We start from the raw sequence: 19192 nt of genomic DNA on the forward strand, positions 1-19192 counted from the left end.
GGAAGTTGTTTGGCTCAATCCGAGTTGTACAGAAAAGTTCTCTCGTGTAATCACTCACTCACAGTCAACTGGGGGGGAGAAGTTGCCCTCCCATTACAATAAGTAGACGAGTAATAACAAAATGGAAGAGGAGAGTGAATGACGTATGTGTGTGGGTGAGAAGAAGGGGATGTGGAGGTGTGTAAAAGAAAAAAGAGTCATAAATGTTGCAGTTATGATGCGTACAGTTGATGCGTACAGTATTGCCTCCGCAGGCTGATGTAATGAGTCTTAACATTCAGCTAAAACGTGCTCATGGGATTTCACAGTCATTAACCCGCAGACTCAAACTGAAGTGCGCACACAATCAAATTACTAAAAGGCTAACTCTTTGCTTAGAGTGGTCTTGTTCCCCCTCTCCTCTTCCCTTTACTACTCCTTCTCACCCTTCCCCTTGTCCATGTCTCCACTAGGGGACACTCATAAACTGAGAATCGGTTCAAAGCTGCCAGAATGACTGGCATCACAGCCAAGACTCCATGGTGTGTTTTGTAGCTGTGTGTGTCCGGACCAAATTGGATCACATGCTTGTTCCAGAAGGGTCCAAATGCTAAATGATTGTTTAATGATCAGTCACAGCTAGACACATTATTCCACCGGCTGAAACATGACAAAGAATATTATTACTCAGTTTAGTTTTGAGACCATTCATTTTACAGGAACAATGTCAATTTAACGGTGAACCATCAAAGCATGGGCTTCGACACAAGCAAAGGGATTGAAATAGTTACCAGACAGAGGGGGCTGAATAGAAAAGTGCTTTTGTAAAACCAAATGTTTTTGGAGCTTAACACATCCCAGGGACTAAGAGTCAGGAGCTGCTCTTGACCTTCTGTCTAAAAAAACATGAAGCTGTAACCATGAGAGTATTGGATATATTCTTGGTGAGGAAAAAATTGTTCAGCACAAAACAAGCAAAATCCTAACTCGCTTTTACTTTACTGGCGAGTGGAATTTGTAATTATTGGATGAAGATAGCCATTTCTCCCTTTTCCAGCTATAGGCTAAGCTAAGATTAATGGGTGCAGCTTTGTTTTAAATGCACAGAAACATGAATCTGGTTACATTTGAGTGTGAAACCCCAAAAAACGTCTTCGTACAACTTGTTCTCAGCCTTAAACAAGTTGGACAGTATGACATTAAGGATTTTGGGAGATGGCCCTGTGGGCCATCTAAGCTAATTTGCAGATGGCCCTGAGCCCAATAGAGATTGCCCTGAAAAATGCGCGCGGACGAAATGACCCACGAAGGGTTTGGGGGCCTCCCCCTAGAACATTTAGATTTGTGCAGATCTTAGATGCTGTCTGGTGCATTCTCTAGACTGAATTATAAGATGAACACCACAATATTATATTGTTCAATTTCAATTGTATTCTTCATTTCACTTGTTTGTTTGTTCTTGTTTGTGTTTGCTCGCTTGCATGCCCTGCAGCTATAAGAAATACTTAAAGGAATGGTATGCTCATGACACTCATTTTTAAATAATTACCATCCGATAAAACAGACCAGTCTCTGCCAGTCTTTTTTTTTTTTTTTTTAATCCGATGACATTATCAGTGATTTTAAACTGATTAATTACCGAAATAACATCAACACTGTGGGCGGCGCCATTTTACCGGACGTGACGTAAACCATGCGTTTGATTGATTGATTGAAAAGTTTATTAACAGCTTGTATATTGGGTACAGTACAGTACAGCTCAAAACATACAATTGTTAAGGGGATGCAGACCAGAGAAAGACTTTCGTCTTGTTTACATCAGGGTCCCCCATTTCCAATTCATCATGTCATTTAAGACATATAAGACATATTTGACATACAGATGGCTTATTTACAATTTACATACAGGTGGTTTTTTTACATACAGATTGCTTATTTACAATTTTCATTTTAGATTTCGTTCTAATACATCCTAACCGGACATTTAAGACATACCAAGTCTACAGATATACAGTTAGTAACAGAGTCTAAAATGCGAGTATACATAGATGGGGGGGGGGAAGCTGTCCATTGAACGACAGGTGGAGATTTGTACCATTACCGGGGCCAGTTTTGCGATGCTCTCCCCCGAAGGTGCTCTTTAAGAGAGGTGTTGAAGGTAAGTATAGTTTTACTTTCCTTTACAGTTGTGGGAAGAACGTTCCACCTTGATGTGGCATAATTGCGAAACGTGTATTCCCCCTTTTTTGTGCCAAATCTGGGTTTCACATGATTTGTGGAGCTCCCTCTGGTGTTATGATCATGGTATTCCTTGACCTTTGGGAAGAATTTTGACATGTACATGGGTACCATAGAGGTGTAGTGGATCTTGTAGACCAGGCCCATTGCAAGTAGCTGTACTCTGTCGTCTACTCTAAGCCATCCTAGGTTGTCAAAGTGGGCAGAGGTGAGGTGGGTTCTAGATGAAAGGTCAAGCAGTAGTCTGACTAGTTTATTGTGCGATGTTTGAAGTTTTATTTTTAGCGCCTTGGAGGTGCTATGGTACCATGACGTGCAAGCATAGTCATAGTACCCATAGAAACCCGTTTGGTTTCGAGGACACGTTGATGTTCATGTTATTTACTGTAGTTACTCTCTTCAAATATGCCTCATTGTATCGCGAAACATTGCCACAATTCTGATAGGAACAATCCACGGAATGCTCGGTTCCATCTGTTGCCAAAAGGTAAGCGTAGGAAGTACGTTCGGAGGCAGTGGCTAGCGAAATGTGGCCGACCCGAACCGAAAGATCCACAGGCGCATGTATGCAGCGAACATTTCAAGTTTCCGGACGACTACTCTGAGAGTATGATAAAACATAACATGGGATTTATTGAACAACCATTACTTAATGGAGATGCAGTACCATCGGTCTTTCTGGTGTCATCACCGACCAGGACACCAGTTCGGCCAGTTGAGAAATCGCCCTCTGCAAGTGTGAAGCGACAGAGGACCAGAAGTAGTGCTCGGAGTAAGAATAAGGTATGTTATAGCGCATTTCCATTGCAGCGGGTAGCCCCGTTTAAACGTCCTTTATCGTCCAGGCCAGGCCAGTTTTTGGTGGCCTTTCCATATAGCGTAGCAGTGTTTCCCACAGATATGAAATATACTTGGGCGGGTGGTGGCAAGGGGGGGGGGGGGGGGTGCGCGAAAAAAAAAAAAGTTTTAACAACATTATTTATTGACTTTTCATTCCGGTATAATCATTTTGCGCAAAGATGGCACTGTTTGTCAGAGCACTTCATCCTTCTGGGATTTCATGAAGAACAGCTCCAACGCCTGTGTGTATGGGAATGCCTCTGGTGCTGGTCCATTAACTGCCAGTGTTTCCCACAGATCTGAAATATACCTTGGGGGGGTGGTGGTAGCGGGGGGGGTTGAGGTGACGTGCAACAACATTAACCTTTCTGTTGGTCGCTTGTTAGCAGACCCTTCACGCGATGGCAGAGCGAACAGGTACAGGTACAGGCAGGGTCCATAATGATAGCCCTATAGTTTAAATCTACTACCCACACATGAACATATGGAAATGGGTTACTATTTTAAAAAATAAATGTATTTATTAATGTATTTAGGAACCTATCCATGTGATTTTTAGTGGGGGTCGACCTCAAATCCTCTAGAGGGGTCCAGGGGCATGCCCCCCCCCGGTAAGATTTTATTTTTTATTTTGGAGTTAAATGCATCAATCTGGTGCATTTTGAGGGGAAAATAAAGAGACTAGATCTATGGAAACACCTATATTTAACAGAACTGTATACATTTCAATAATCATAAAATCATGGCCATAACCAATAACATACCTTTTCCAATATGAAAAAAACACTGAAACTTGTTTATTAATTTAGTTTTGGTTCATTTATAGTTGTGAGTGTGTCTGTGCTCCTGAATCAGCCTCTCCTGTCTCCCTCCTCTCCCCCTGCTCCTCTTTGAGGCAGCAGCAAAGACTAGTTTTCTCTCAACAAGTTTTAAAAGTGTATCTTACCTTTTTTCACCTAGTTAACTTTTTATTTATTTATTCATGCATATTTTACTAATCACATTACATTTCATTTAGCTGACGCTTTTATCCAAAGCGACTTATAATGACCGATTACAGGGACATTCTCCCTGGAGTAACTAAGGGCTACGTGCCTTACTCAAGGGCACACTAGTGGTGGTGTTCCTGGCGGGATTTGAACTCACAGCCTTCCGATCTTCAGCCCACCTCACTATCCATTAGACCAGTGGTTCTCAAACTTTTTCTGTTAGGCCCCCCCTTTGGAGAAAAAAAAAAGTCGGGCCCCCCCCAACACAAGTCAGGCTCAGTGGCGGCGCCAGAGATTTGTTTTGGGGGTGCTGTGGGGTAGCTTGACGTTTCATAGAGGGTGCTCAAACATTTAGGGTTTCCCATTAATGTACCGGTCGCTACAGTATTTTCAGGAATTTTCTACTGCAACAATCCACACGCATATACACAGTGTGACAGTTACAATGAAGGCTCAATAATCAGCTCACGGCATATAGGTGTAAGCAGGGGTAAAGTTCTATTTTTATAGGTGGTGTGTGGACCCCCGGGAAGATTTATTTTTAAATATTGAAGTTAAAAGCATCTGGTGCACTTTGAGAGCAAAATGAAGAGATCTATGGATACCTCTCTCAACACCTATGAAACAGACCTGTAAGCAGATTTACTTTTTCTTTATGGATATTTTACAAATCACCCTTTTAAACTTTATTCTTGTTTTACTGCCATATAGTATTTCATACCTGTTTTTCATTTATTCTCTTACTTTTTTATAACTATAATGATCATATAAACGTGTGCCTCGGAAATAATTGTTTACATTAATCGTGACCAAAACGTTTGAGACCCACTGAGATAACTTAGACTAAAGTTAACTATCTAAACACTGAGAGAGTCCTTTAGTTCACGGAGTCTCTCAGTCTGACAGGAGAGCTCTCCTCCACTTTGTTGTTGAAAAAACTCCTTATATCCGTTAGCGTAGCTCGCTAGCACCAGAAGCTAACAACAACGATCTCCGGTACCGGTGCGCTCTCTCTCGCGCACACAAAATGGCTCGTTTCACACACACACAGAGCCAAGCTTTAATGAAACACAGAGACCCAGACGTAATAGTACTGCATCATATTATTTTCGAATAAATAATTGTTCAATTTATGAATTTTTTCATAATTTTTTTTTTTTAATAACCATTTTTCCTCCTGGTCTCTCGCGCCCCCCCCTGGCATGCCTCTGCGCCCCCCAGGGGGGGCGCGCCCCCCACTTTGAGAACCACTGCATTAGACCAATCACTACCCTCTCAAATGGAAATATGTGTTTACATAAATGGTGACCACACCGTTTGAGACCCACTGAGAACTTAGACTAAGTTAACTATCTAAACACTCAGAGTCCTTTACCTCACCTGAGCTGAGGTTATCCCGAGCTTGAATGACACACAGAGACCAATCAAGGGCTTTGATTTATGATCTGTATGACAGTGGCCATGTCGGCAGGCCACATCATGTGAACAGCCAGTCACCCTGTGTGAGGCAGGCCACTTAACAGGCCAGAAGGAGGCGAGATCAGAGCAAGGGAGCGAGGGATCATTGTCTACAAGTTAATCGATCGCAGATGGCGTCGTGGTCACGGACGAATAAAAAATATATATATAAAAAAAAAAACTAAAAACTAAATGGGTCGCGAAATATACTTGGGCGGCCGTTAATATACCTGGGCGGCCCGCCCAAGTATAGTCTATGTGTGGGAAACCCTGCGTAGTACCGGCTAGTGGGTATTTTCCCCCAGTTTTTCCGGCCCCATAAAATCGTGGTTCTAGGGCCAGGGACAACGAGGCTGAGTATGCTAAACTAGAGAGGGAATCGCTAGCAAGGGTGGTACTACATGCATACATATCTAGTAATCAAAATCATTGTATCTACTAAGTAGTACTAAGTATGCTCGAACCTGTATGTCTGAATTCCCCCATCCAATCTCTTCATATTGCTCAAAACTTCTTCCTCGGCTGACGAGTCCGAACTCAAATACTCCATGTTTTCGTATGTTTACAAAGTGAACGCATGGATGACGTCACGACCATCACGTGACTACTGAACATGGGCAAAATGGCAGCGGCCTGACGGAATATACAGGTTTTGATTTGATTTGACTATAAAATCATTATTTACCGGGGAATATCGCTGATTTCTTCAGGGTATGGTTTAAACATAATGTTTCACTAAATACTGAAGTTTTGATTAATTATCTAATGAGTGGAGCATTCCTTTAAGTTGTTGGTCAAGACACTTTCCATCTGATGAAGGCAAATGCCTTCCCAGATGTAAACAAGTAGAAAACATTACATTCAGTTATAACTGCCAAAACAAACATTATTTACACTATTATGGCCCCTGTTAAAAATGTTTGTAATGTTATCTACTGTAAGTTGGTCGAACGAATGCCTCCTCATCCGGAAGCTGACCGAGCAGACCCGAGCAGCAGTCGAGGAGCCGAGCGCATCCGCGAAGCACATGGTGACGTCAGAGTTCCCGTTAGCCAGCAAATCTAAATCTCTTCCGTCAAAATGTCCGGTCAAAAAGAATTTCCCTTTAGTGCAATACCGCTTCAGTTGCGCCACTTATGTGACATACAAGAAGAGTCAATTCTAATGTCTAACACTTAATGTGGAGAAAGAGATGTCCTGTGTGGGTTGATTGTGCGTTGATCTGTTGGTAATGCCTCGGGGTTCCGGTGGGCATGTAAACAAATGCATGCCCATGCGCTATACTTTGCGGCCTCACCCGGTTGCATAGCGACGCTTATTGTTTAGGTGTCTTTTAATAAGCAGGTAGTCATATCATTAGCTAGAACTAGCTGGATCTGATCGATATGGACATAAACGCGAGTAAAGTCTAATCTGACGGGAGAGAGAGATCAGCTGCTGCTGAAGAGTCGACACGCAGCTCTGCATGATCACCTGCAGCGGTGAGCGGACAAAACACACACTTCAGGTTAGAATATCACACATAGCTATTTTAATGACCTCTCAAACTACCGTAGTTATAGATAGGCTATGTTTAGTTTTACTGTCGGGTCACTCATTACTGATCCGCGAGCTGCATGACTCTGACGGGCTGTCAGGAGAGGGAGAGCGCTCCGTTTATTAATAATAATTCCTTACATTTATTATAGCGCTTTTCCAGATGCTCAAAGCGCTTTACAAATACACATTACACATATTTTTTATACATGCAATGGTCACTGTGGACAATACCCACAGGAGCAAGTTCAGGTGAAGTGTCTTGCCCAAGGACACAACGGCTTTACAGACGCAGCAACGGCGGGTTTCACCCCTTGATCTGATGATCATTGCACAGCGCACTGCGCCACACCGTCCATCTTCACGCCTCAAAGTCATCGAGGCGCTTTTACAAGTACACATTGATATCATACATGTACTGTGGACATTACCCACAGGAGCAAATCCGGGTGAAGTGTATATATATATATATATATAGCTGTACACTTTACGAATATAATAGTTTTTTATGGACACATTTACCATTCAATCTTGTCCAACTGATCTTGCAGCTGTCACTCCTCGGCTCTTGGTAGTTCAGGCATTTATCAAACCTGGCAACTCCGGGCTTCCTGGCAGCTGTCAATCAAAGTCCAGTGGCTCCGCCCCAAAGTACCAGAAACTTTTCACGCACGCGTAGACAGACTCCACGAGCGAGTGAGGCTGACACTCCCGCGAGGGAGCAAGAGGGCTGTCTCTCTCGCGAGCGCATAGCCGCTCGCGGGGGTTTAATCTGCGCGCGAGGGTCATTTCATGCGCGTGTAAAAGCACATTTTCCGCTCGTGAGTAGATTGTTTTGCGCGCTAGAATATTGACCCAAATCTGACTCCATAGGTCACTCATTACTGATCCGCGAGCTGCATGATACTGCATAATAGATTGCCCGATCGGGCAACCAGCAGGTGAGGCTTCATTGCCCGAGCTAAATACTAGATGGCCCCGGGCCATCGGGCAGTCGTTAATGTCGAGCCCTGTCAGTATCGTTATGTACAAACCTTTATCCTGCTCCTGTTTAAAAGATTGAAAACTGCATTTCCACTGCCAGATTTGACTCTCCTCACCGTATATTTCTCGTGTGGGTGCCCATAACCAGCTTCCTGACACACTGCTCAACACCCACGCCAATAATGATTTTGAAAAAGCAAGATTTAATCCCTTATTGCTCAGTGGCGCGTACAGTTAAGCATTTTACTCTTGACTACAGGGCAAGAATAATTTGGCTTGTTTTGTTGTGTGTTTTTTTGTTTTGCACAACATTAGCCCTGTGCTACAAACGGTTCCAGTTATTTCCAGCATCTGTATAAATCCAATCAGAATTATGCCAATGGCAGATGGCAACGTTCCCACATGCAGAGAAAATCCAATTTTGATCTCGTCTTTTGAAGACAGATGAAAGAAAAAGGTCAAAAGGTTATGGAACATCCTTCCAAATGGATTAGTATAGCTATAATCAGCGGAAAAGCTGTTCCCAAAAACAAAACTCAGGCATGGAAACCTGAGAGGTCAGTATAGCATTTGCATAGTCTTGGAAAAAAAGCGGACATTTTATAACTGAGACAAATGAAGTGATTAGATCTGATTCCTGTGGGGTCACAAAGTCTAATTTCCTGCTCCGGTGTGCGTTCAGAGTCAGACATGACTTTGTGGATGTTGCTCTAAGCCAACAGCATCTGGCCCATTGTCTGCTCCACGGCTGGCTGCCTGATTAGCTGCTACAGTATCGTAATGCTAGGCAGAGAGAATTAGCAGTGTGTGTGTGTGTGTGTGTGTGTGTGTGATTTTGAAAGTGAAAGGGTATGTGTTAGGGATGCACGATAATTATCGGCCTGATAATTATTGGTCCGATATTAGGAATTATGACGTCATCCCGATAAACCCGATACCAGTATTAATAGCCCCGATAATATACAATATATTTTTTGGGTGGATTGGGATGAGGGGGCTTGTTTTTCACTCGGCTCCTCCCGTTTTGCCAGTACTGTGGTATTAGTGGTTTAGGAAGAGGGGAGTTCTTCACAAATCCAGCGCTCCCTAACGCATGCCTGGCTGTGACGTAAATGGTGTGCGGCCGTGAAGCCAGGACAGTAAACAAACATGTCGTCGGTGGTATGGGCGTTGGAGCTATGTGCAACTCAAGGCATATGCTCGAACCGGAGCTGCCTGGACGCTGCAATCATGTTGCGCACTATCCCTGCTGAGTGTGCTGACTTTTCGTACAATGTCCCACTGTCTGGCTTCCTGCATAAAGTCAAGTGCTCGGCGCAGTTGTGGCGAAATGTCGCTCCTCTGTTTTCATTTAAACAGCTCCGTATATCCGTTAGCGCAGCTAGCTAGCACCAGATGCTAACAACAACAATGCACGTAAGGTCTCTCTCTCGCTCGCTCGAGCCACACATACACACACCCTCCCGGTCCTCCCAACAGCCAGTCGGTGCCTGCCGGTGAGCGTGGAAGTGTGGTCTGCCACAAGCGGGCGGCAGGAGCGGGGCTGTCGGCATCAGCTTGTAGATGGTATTTTAAACTCGATGCGCTCTGAAACTACGGGGCGGCCAAGGAAAAAAATACACATGCGTTAATCGCGTTAAAATAATTAGTGGCGTAAACATTTTTTTGTTATCGGTATCGGTCTTGAGAAGCAGGAAGTTAGCGGTATCGGTTTCAAAAAACCAATATCGTGCATCCCTAGTATGTGTGTCTACTACTGTGTATTTGTGTAAGTGTGGGTGGGTGTATAAAATCAAGTTACCCGGAGTCTGCAGCTAAAATTATAAGAGTGACACAATGCATCGAAGATAGCAGCGTGGTTGCAGAATAATGCACACACACACACACACACACACACACACACACACACACACACACACACACACACACACACACACACACACACACACACACACACACACACACACACACACACACACACACACACACACACAAAAGGTCATCAAATATGTTGCACACTTTAAACTATTGTATCTGTTTAATATTTTTACATTTATTTACGTTATTTCCTGTGTTTTTAACTGGCATCCAGGAAACACACACACACACATTCAACATGCACATACAGAAAGATCCCTTCAGCTCCTTTGACTTCCTGTAGTCAAAAACACTTTAACCACACATATTGCGTTTAGGTTGGTATGAGGCAGGTCACTGGTGTCATGATCCCAGGAGTAACGTGCTGCGTTACTGATGCGATCAGCACTAACCAAAGCAACAGCCAAAGGGCTGACACCAGGCTCAGCTGGACAAACATATCACTAGTGTAGGAGGACAGCTGTTTCACTGATGTTGAGGACAAAGGTCAAAGATAAAAACCTAGAGGAGATTGGATTCCTAGTCCTCAGTATGTGTCATTCTTGGTAAAACTAGTGTGTGTACAAAATATAAAATGTTGTAAAATGAGGGCTAACATATCTCTTCTTTTTTTTCTAACACAATGCTGTTTCGAGTCGCAGTTTGAGCTTTTATTTTAAAATTATATTAGGAGTATTTAAAATTATTATTTTAGGGCTGGGCATTCGGGTTGAAATCAGTATCTTGACTTAAATATATATTCTGAAATGAATGTACCAGTATCATGATATGGTAAATATGTATATACAGTATATATTTGAAACCTCATATTTGGTATGAACCATGTTCCATTGCAATTATTTAAACAACACCAAACATGGGAACTTTTAGCTATCTATTTATTCTTCTCAGAATAATTCAAATCTATGAATTAATTTTAGTTTAACATAATGATAGAAGCTTGAAAATAATCAAGTATGAGAGTATAAAAAGGGACGGATAGCAACCATCCTGATTACAGGAGAGCAAACATGTAGAGACACTAGTCAACAGAATATGTGCAAACAGCCAAAGGTAACATATGCATACGAACCCGTGATCATAGTTGTAATAATCTTGTGCGTAGTATTCCTGTCCGGGGTCGATGCCAGACTCCATCGATAACTCCTGTTAGAATGAGAGACCATTATAAGTAGCTTTCCACCCACAGAGAATAGTAAATCCACCACAAACTGACACACTCGTGTATTTATACTTATGTAAAACACACGGGGAGAAAATAAGTATAGAGTAAAGAGAGACAGATACCTCTGGTCGGAGCAGAGAGGGTCGGAGAAGTTGCTGAGTCTGCCAGAGGACAGGAGAATCGTCAAAGACAAATGAAAGAATTTAAGGGCTCCAAAATAGTAAACATCTAATTTGGAAATGTAAAGTCAATACTTCATGTAATTTATTCAATATGACTAGGTCAAAGAATATCCTATCAGTGGATTTGACCATATTAGATTTCAGAATAAAATTACATATTTAAAATGTTGGCATTTCGTGAAATGGATGGTATTCATACAGCTTCTTGGGGACGATGTATACTCATGGTCAAGTGTGCCAGAAATGAGCAAATGGATTACTCTATATTCAAGTTTTATTTGTATTGTTGTTCCAGTATGTGTATATTTCAAAAGGATCAGTTGACCTTCTTTAACTTTGTCTTTGTGTTTTTACATCTTAATATCAATGTCAACTACAAAGATACAATCACTGTAAATATCTCTATTGAGAGCAGCTATTGTGCTGCTCTCTCTAAATGACATCAAACAGAACATAAGAGAGGGAGAACAACAAAATGAGGGGAAGAACATCAGAGGGAAAGAGGAAAAAAGTCAATAACACGCATGCAATTGTAAAGCATGCATCGAGAGACAGTCACCAACCTCATGTTGTCCATATCCCCGCCTGGAAGATCAAAGAGAGAAACAGAGAGACTTATATTACCGAGAAAACCTGTGATTAAACATAATCCGTCTGATGCGCTTTTAATACATGTCAGCACTTTGCTGTGCATTTTCCAGACTACAGAGTAAATGGCCTATTTAAATCCAGACCCAAATGAAAGTGGCCCCTGGAAATATATTACATTTAACCCAGTTTCCAAAAAGAAAGCAAGAAGATGAGGTGTGTAAGTGTGTGGGATTGTGAGTTGAGATAAACGGAGAGAAGGAGACCGAATAACTCAACAAAAGACAACATCTCTAAATAATTCCTGCACTGTCACTCAAGGTGTTGTTTGATGCTGTAAATATTCAGATTCTAGCTTAACAAACACAAACTAAATCTTGAAATTCATCAAACAAGCATATCTTACTTTTGAGAAATGGTAGATGGGGTGTGTCAACATTAAAACGATATTTTACTTTTTGTGAAACGACTGTAAAAGATAACATTTATTATTAATGACTACAGTGCTATTTGTTATGAGAAAAGATACAAAACGTGCAGGTTAAATGTAGAATTGTACATTTTACACTCTGTTTAGCATAAATATAGTTATGTGCTGGTACATACTTATTTGATAGATATTTGCTTAGAAAAGAGACATTTTTATGTAGTAACACAATTTAAATCCTTGAAAGAAAATAAGGTTTTTTGGTATGGAAATTGGTGATGATCTTAAAGGATATCCTTATGTGTTTCCTTACGTTTAAATTGTACAATAAGAGCCCACAATGGAGATAGTGTAGGTTTCAAAAGTATGTGATACTAAAATCATTTAAGCTCTGTCAGTCATTGTTATTGACTGCATGCTACTACAAGAACATTACAGTTAAAAAAATCTATCATTACGGCAGTCGTATAGCGAATTGAAATTCTTTCCATACCCTTTCTCCCGTGAGACAGAAGGCTTCGCTCGGTCTAGCTCATGTTTCACAGCCATGAAAGCAGACGGAGAGCCATTGTTTACTTTCTCTTCAACCCAAATCCAGACCATAATTCTCTGGGCTTAGTTTGACATCAAGTGAAGACAGAAAATCAAACAAGTCCGAAGAGGATGCTCTCAACTACTTATCAGAGGGGTCATTTATGTCAGCTAAGTTGTCCACGAGGCTATATCCACCGTGTAGCTTGTTATTATGATATTTCTACTCATACTTTTCAGGCTAATTATTATGTTACATGATGTGGGTTATGTGATACGATGAGTGAAACCTTTTTGGTCAAAAAACAAATGACAAGTTGCTGTTTTACTGGCAACCAGTGACACGCAGCTAACTACATGCTAGCTAGCTCTACCATCGCCGCTACTATAATGCTAAGCTAATTATCTCTTGGCTCTTGTAGTTACACATTTGCTGTACTCACAAGAGTAGCATTAAACTACACTTAAGTTATTGTTTTTCCCTAAAATGCTTAACTTTTAGTTTCTGTCCTTCATGTCACCCAGATGGGGTTTACAGTACTGTGAAATTAAGAGTTACTGCTCTGAGAAAACCTACCTCAAACGAAGTGTCATACAAAAGGGGCAAACAAGAATGGTTAGGGACAGTGAAATGGAGTTAGACAGAGTGGAAAAAAGAAGAGGAATACACAATGCTGGGATTATAACAAAACAAACAAGAAAAGCCAAAGGGAACATCACAAAGAAAGAAATAACTATGAAAAACTGCCCCAAAACTCTCTGTCCATACATCTCAACTGTTGCCAGCAGGATGTATTGTCCTGTGAAACCAAGGTAACGAGCTGGTAAAATGAAGATGTATCACAGAACAACAAATGGCGACTTTTAGAGGACACCTGACTCTCCTCTCTGTTGTTAGAGTGCACACACACACACACACACACACACACACACACACACACACACACACACACACACACATTGTTGAACCACCTGAGCATTTCATTTAATACATTCAGATGGGAGTATAATTATGAAACACACTTCAAGGTGAAATGCAAGCTTAGTTATCAGGTTAAATAAAAATGTATTGAAGGACATATGATTGGATGGATAGAAAAGGCTCATTGGGGGAATGAATGGCGGGATTAAGATGAAACGGCTGATCCTGACCTTGGATGATATACAGGTTAGAATGAAATAGCCCCTTTCAGCATGACTCATGTGTGTTAATGTGTGTATTCTCTATAGATTATAGCTACCAGCAGTATGTACCTAGCATTGTGTACTGTGTGATTTGTGTGTGTGTCAGCGTGTGAAGATAAGTCTATCGCTGATCGCAGCTATCTGATCTCCGTCACACACACAAACACGCACACATCGGAAATGATTGAGTCCCGCTCTTTGTGTCCTCTCCACCTTGTCTCGTAGTGTGTGACAAACTGAAATAATGAAGGAGAGACAGACAAAGACTCAGAATGTAACACAGACTTCCTTTCTCGTTTCTCACTACCCGTCTTTCACTGTTCTGTCACAGAGTTGTGTTATGAAGAAAATAGTTTCAAGATAACCAGGTCTCCCAACATTTTCCGGAATAAACTTCTTTGTAAGACATCTTGGTGTTGTCAATGGAAGCCGAAATAGCCATACTACAGCAGCTTTATATTTATACTGCACTAATGTCACAGCAGGATTTGGAAAAACTTGTCCATGCTTTTATCTTCAGTAGACTCGACTACTGCAATGGTGTCTTCACAGGTCTCACTAAAAAATCTATCAGGAAGCTGCAGCTGATTCAGAACGCCGCTGCTCGAGTCCTCACTAACACTAAGAAAGTGGATCACATCACTCCAGTTCTGAAGTCTTTACACTGGCTTCCTGTGTGTCAAAGAATAGATTTCAAAATACTGCTGCTGGTTTATAAAGCACTGAATGGTTTAGGCCCAAAATACATTTCTGACCTCCTGCTAAATTATGAACCATCCAGATCTCTCAGGTCTTCATGGACTGGTCAGCTTTCTGTCCCCAGAGTCAGAACTAAACATGGTAAAGCAGCGTTCAGTTATTATGCTCCAAATATCTGGAACAAACTCCCAGAAACCTGCAGGTCCGCTGCAACTCTGACTACTTTTAAATCCAGGCTGAAGACTTTTCTTTTTGTCGCTGCTTTTAATTGAACTATTCATATCTTAGACTGCACTGTAACTTTTATCCATGTACTTTTTTCTTTTAATGTTTAATTGACAGCACTGTAACTTTTATCCATGTATTTATTTATTTTTTTTTTTTTAATGTTTATTTTATTAGCTTTTCTTTTTAATGACTGATTTTAAATGCCATTTTCTTAATCTCTTTCATTTTTTGTAAAGCACTTTGAATTGCCTTGTGTTGAAAAGTGCTATATAAATAAACTTGCCTTGCCTTGCCTTATGATCCAGGGTAATTTGGCATTTCTTAGGTTTTTATTTGATTTATGAATGTAGCCAGACACATATACAGGAAGTGTAAATCATTTATGTTTGGTGTGACAAAAGTTGGTTCCGTGTTGTGTGTAGTGAGAACGCTCTAAAGTGAGGGGGGCCCCCACGCCAAAGCTCGCTTAGGGCCACCAAAAGTCTGGGGCCGGCCCTGCATCTTGGTGTTGTCAATGGAAGCCGAAATAGCCATACTACAGCAGCTTTATATTTATACTGTACTTATGATCCAGGGTAATTTGGCATTTCTTAGGTTTTTATTTTATTTATGAATGTAGCCAGACACATATACACATACAGGAAGTGTAAATCATTTCGGACCCTGCCCGGGAACAATCAATGTCTATAGAGAATTGTGCACTTGTCTGTTTGGTGTGACAAAAAGGTTTTGATTTTTTGAGTTTTGATCAAGTTTGAAAATAATAAAACATTTTGATAATCAGTTCTTGTTCCTTGCCCTGTCTATGTTTCCAATGTAACTTTCTTCCCGGATCTTATCTATAAACTTTGTAAATAAAGTGTTGATACCCAGAGAAATGGTGACCAAATCAACAAAAACAGGATGTAAATTGGAATAAATTGGAACTTTCCTATAGGTATAGAGATTTGTGGTCACACACATGTTGGTAGACACACATGCTCACATGTAATTGTCTCTGCTGCATCTCATAGCAATTTGCTGCTCCATGTATTTTATCTGGGTTTTTCATTTCAGGTTCAATTAAATGCAGTCGCCTTTACTCAACACTGTAAACAATACATATTCCCAAAGATGTCAAAAATGATGTCTGTTATCTAGCAAAAACACACAATAAGAAGTGAAAGAGTGAAAGAGGAAGCTGTGGGATACACAGAGTGTGTAGTGAGTCTGTGCGATGACATGAAAGCTAATCTCAACATAAAACCTTTTCAACCCAGTCAGCTGAAACCGTAGTATTGCCTGCAACCTGTATAATGCAGCGTGTCTTTGTCTAAGAGTACGCGACACCTGTGTGATTGTGTGTTAATGCTTAAAGTACAAGAGCCTTTTATAAATTCATAGCTGAACAACACAAACTGAACAATTTCCCAAGCTGTGTGTCCTAACAAAAGCTCTATAGATTCCACAGGAGACAATGCATATCATGTCATTGTGCCATCCCCACTGATGACCATCAGGGCTTCTTTTATGTGGCTGTTCATTATGATTTAATCAAATTGCCCAGATATGATCATCAGTGTCACGCAGGTCTTCGGGGGTGGATGTTATTCTGTCACTTCTTGATGAAGTCTGCCTGCTGACAGAGCCATATCCACAGGCTTTGATTCCACACTGACAAGTGCATTTGAGAAATGTTTAAGGCAATGTCAGCGCTTCAAAGGCTGTCACTTCCTTCCATATCTGGTTAACTGAACATCAGAGTTCAAATTAGAGATTGATATGTCACTCCGTCTGCTTTATAACAGCTGCAGATATTTCATCAAAGGAAAAGGGAAAGACCTGACATATCTTACAAGTTGTTACAGATGATGTCGCTGGTCAGAATCACCTGATAATTTAAACCAGTTGAGAATATATTGTGGCTACAGTAATAAAACATGTATTTTCATGTAATGTCGCCGTGTAAAAGATGAAAGAAAAAAGGTATATCAAAGAGCAAAGAGGCGAAAGTCAACATACATGAAAAGGACACATGCTTTGCCGAGAGCTGAGTGTGAATTGGTGATACCACTTAGATCAAGAAGAATAGCATTTAGATAAAATAGTCAGTCACAGCTATTTTATTATTATTTTATTGGACTTTTAAATTATCCTTGTTAATATTTGTCTGGTTAAAAAGTTTTTTTCTGCCAGGTCATCTGACACATGACATAACAGCTTCTGCATTGAACAGCGATGTTACTTCAGTGTATGGTTTTGTGTTTTATTTATCGTAGCAACACATTTGTGCTATAATGAATACCCTTGGAAGAAATATCAGAACATCATCAAATGTTTAACTCCAGCGGTGAGATTCATTTCGGCCTGATGTGTGACCTTCATTAAAAACACAACTCATATGGGAGGAGAGTGGAACATTGTATTTCCTCATTAATATGCTACAGATGTATGAGGCTGTGTACATGAGTCCCTCTGCACACTTTTGTGGCATAATCAAGAAAAGCTGCACAAATGTGGTCACTGTCAGTCAGTCAGTCGATGCTCCACTTTTCACATGACTATAGCACTGCCGCACTATTTTTAATGAACATGATTGGGTCTTGGTAACAACAGGTAAAATAACGTGATAAAAAAATGGGGACTATTTTATAATAGTAGCTACCACTACAGGTTAATGTGAGGGCCCATTTCTAAAAGGTCACCAGCACTCAGGCGGTTTTTACAGTGATTTCAAGTTTTGGAAAATACAAATAATTGTTGATACTATCCGTCAGCACCACATATTTATTGAGAAGAATATCTTATGTTGATAGCATTTTTGTATATTTTATATTAATGCTTTTCAAAAGTACCCACACAATGAGGGAAACCTTTAGTAAAACAAGCAAAAATAAGCCTGTAGAAACAAATCATACAAACGATAAGCATAATGTGAATAAAACATCAATCGACATTAATGTTTTGGACATTTTCCACTATATTTATGGTCCTACGAAAAACACAAACTACAAATTCAATATTTGACAAAAATGGAACAGAAACAAAAAGACAAAAGATAACGGCCACATAAAAAATATAAAAAGATGAACCCTATCTCTTACAAATGTCATGTATATACATGTCATTTCATATGTTTTGAATGTAACGTTATGCTGGCAGGACTAGATTTCCTGGTTATATCATGCAGAATTTAAAATCGTATATAAGTAATGCCACTTAAAATTGTAAGTCACAGCTACGTTCAGTAGCACAACATAATTGGAAAAATATAATTGTAATTTCTAGGAGACAGGGTGGAGAAAAATACATAATTGTGCATTGATTGAAAAACAAACACAGCTGGAAAGACGTTTGCAAAAAGCAACCTATTGATAAGAACAGATAGATATTGTACTCAGAGCATAATCAGTGATCCTACATCACTACTAACGTTAAATAATAATACAAATGGAAAGTAAAAACAGATTGTGAAACTGAAAATGTCACTGGTTGAAGCCCACCAAACTAACAAAACGCTAATAAAACGCTATAGTTGGCAGGTGTAACATTGCTCCCTCGATTTTCCTTTTCACATCCACTACTTATATAATCGACTATAAGACGTACAGGAAGCATATGTGAAAACCACCACATAATGTAATTAGCTTCTCACAACAAGTGGGCACATCAACAAACATGTGTTTTTGATTGATTATAATTTGTTGTTCACAACAAAGTCAATTACTTGGCATGAATGAAAGATGGTAATGAGAGCAGTCCAAATGAGAGTTAACCAGGAGACATTTTGCTCATTTATAATCACTTGATTTCACACAGCTCCCATCTGCTGCTATTTAAGCCCATTACCCTCAGCGTTAATTGAAAAAAAAAATGGTAAAAACAAAAATAATGACGGTGCAGATAATGAGTTAGCTCTCAAAAAAACTACTACTGGAATTTGTCAATGCGGTTCTCTGAGATTGGGAGACAAATAAAAAAATGGACCTGTATATAATTTCCTCCTCGTTGCTTCGTCACTCCTTTACGTCAAAGAGAAGTAGTGTAGAATACAGTAACTGAGAGTGGAAGACGTTTCCAGCTATAGCATGACTGAACACATTAGGGCTAAGCAGATTGTGGCCTTTATTGCTGTTACACCCCCCCTCTTCTCTTTCTCTGTTCAGTACCATCATTTGAGCGGAGAAACAATTCTCTCTTGAGTTTGTATCAGGCCGAGTTATTTTTGTTCCTTATGTAGAAAACATGAAGTCCTGTTGGAAGAACACAGTCGCGGCGCGGCAAAGAATCAGCACAGCATCACACT

The 19192-nt window shown here is 40.5% G+C and overlaps 1 protein-coding gene across 1 annotated transcript in view; it reads right to left on the reverse strand.

The window, feature by feature from the left end:
* pcdh15b (protocadherin-related 15b) overlaps positions 1-19192 on the reverse strand; it is a gene marked incomplete in the record, with an annotated part of 209215 nt that overhangs the window by 6366 nt on the left and 183657 nt on the right. The window contains 3 exon segments of the mRNA XM_034214440.1: positions 10975-11048; positions 11190-11228; positions 11813-11834. Coding sequence (XP_034070331.1) covers positions 10975-11048; positions 11190-11228; positions 11813-11834 — 135 coding nt within the window.

The sequence above is a fragment of the Gymnodraco acuticeps genome, unplaced genomic scaffold, assembly GCF_902827175.1.
Source record: "Gymnodraco acuticeps unplaced genomic scaffold, fGymAcu1.1, whole genome shotgun sequence".
In the NCBI taxonomy this organism is placed as follows: domain Eukaryota; kingdom Metazoa; phylum Chordata; class Actinopteri; order Perciformes; family Bathydraconidae; genus Gymnodraco; species Gymnodraco acuticeps.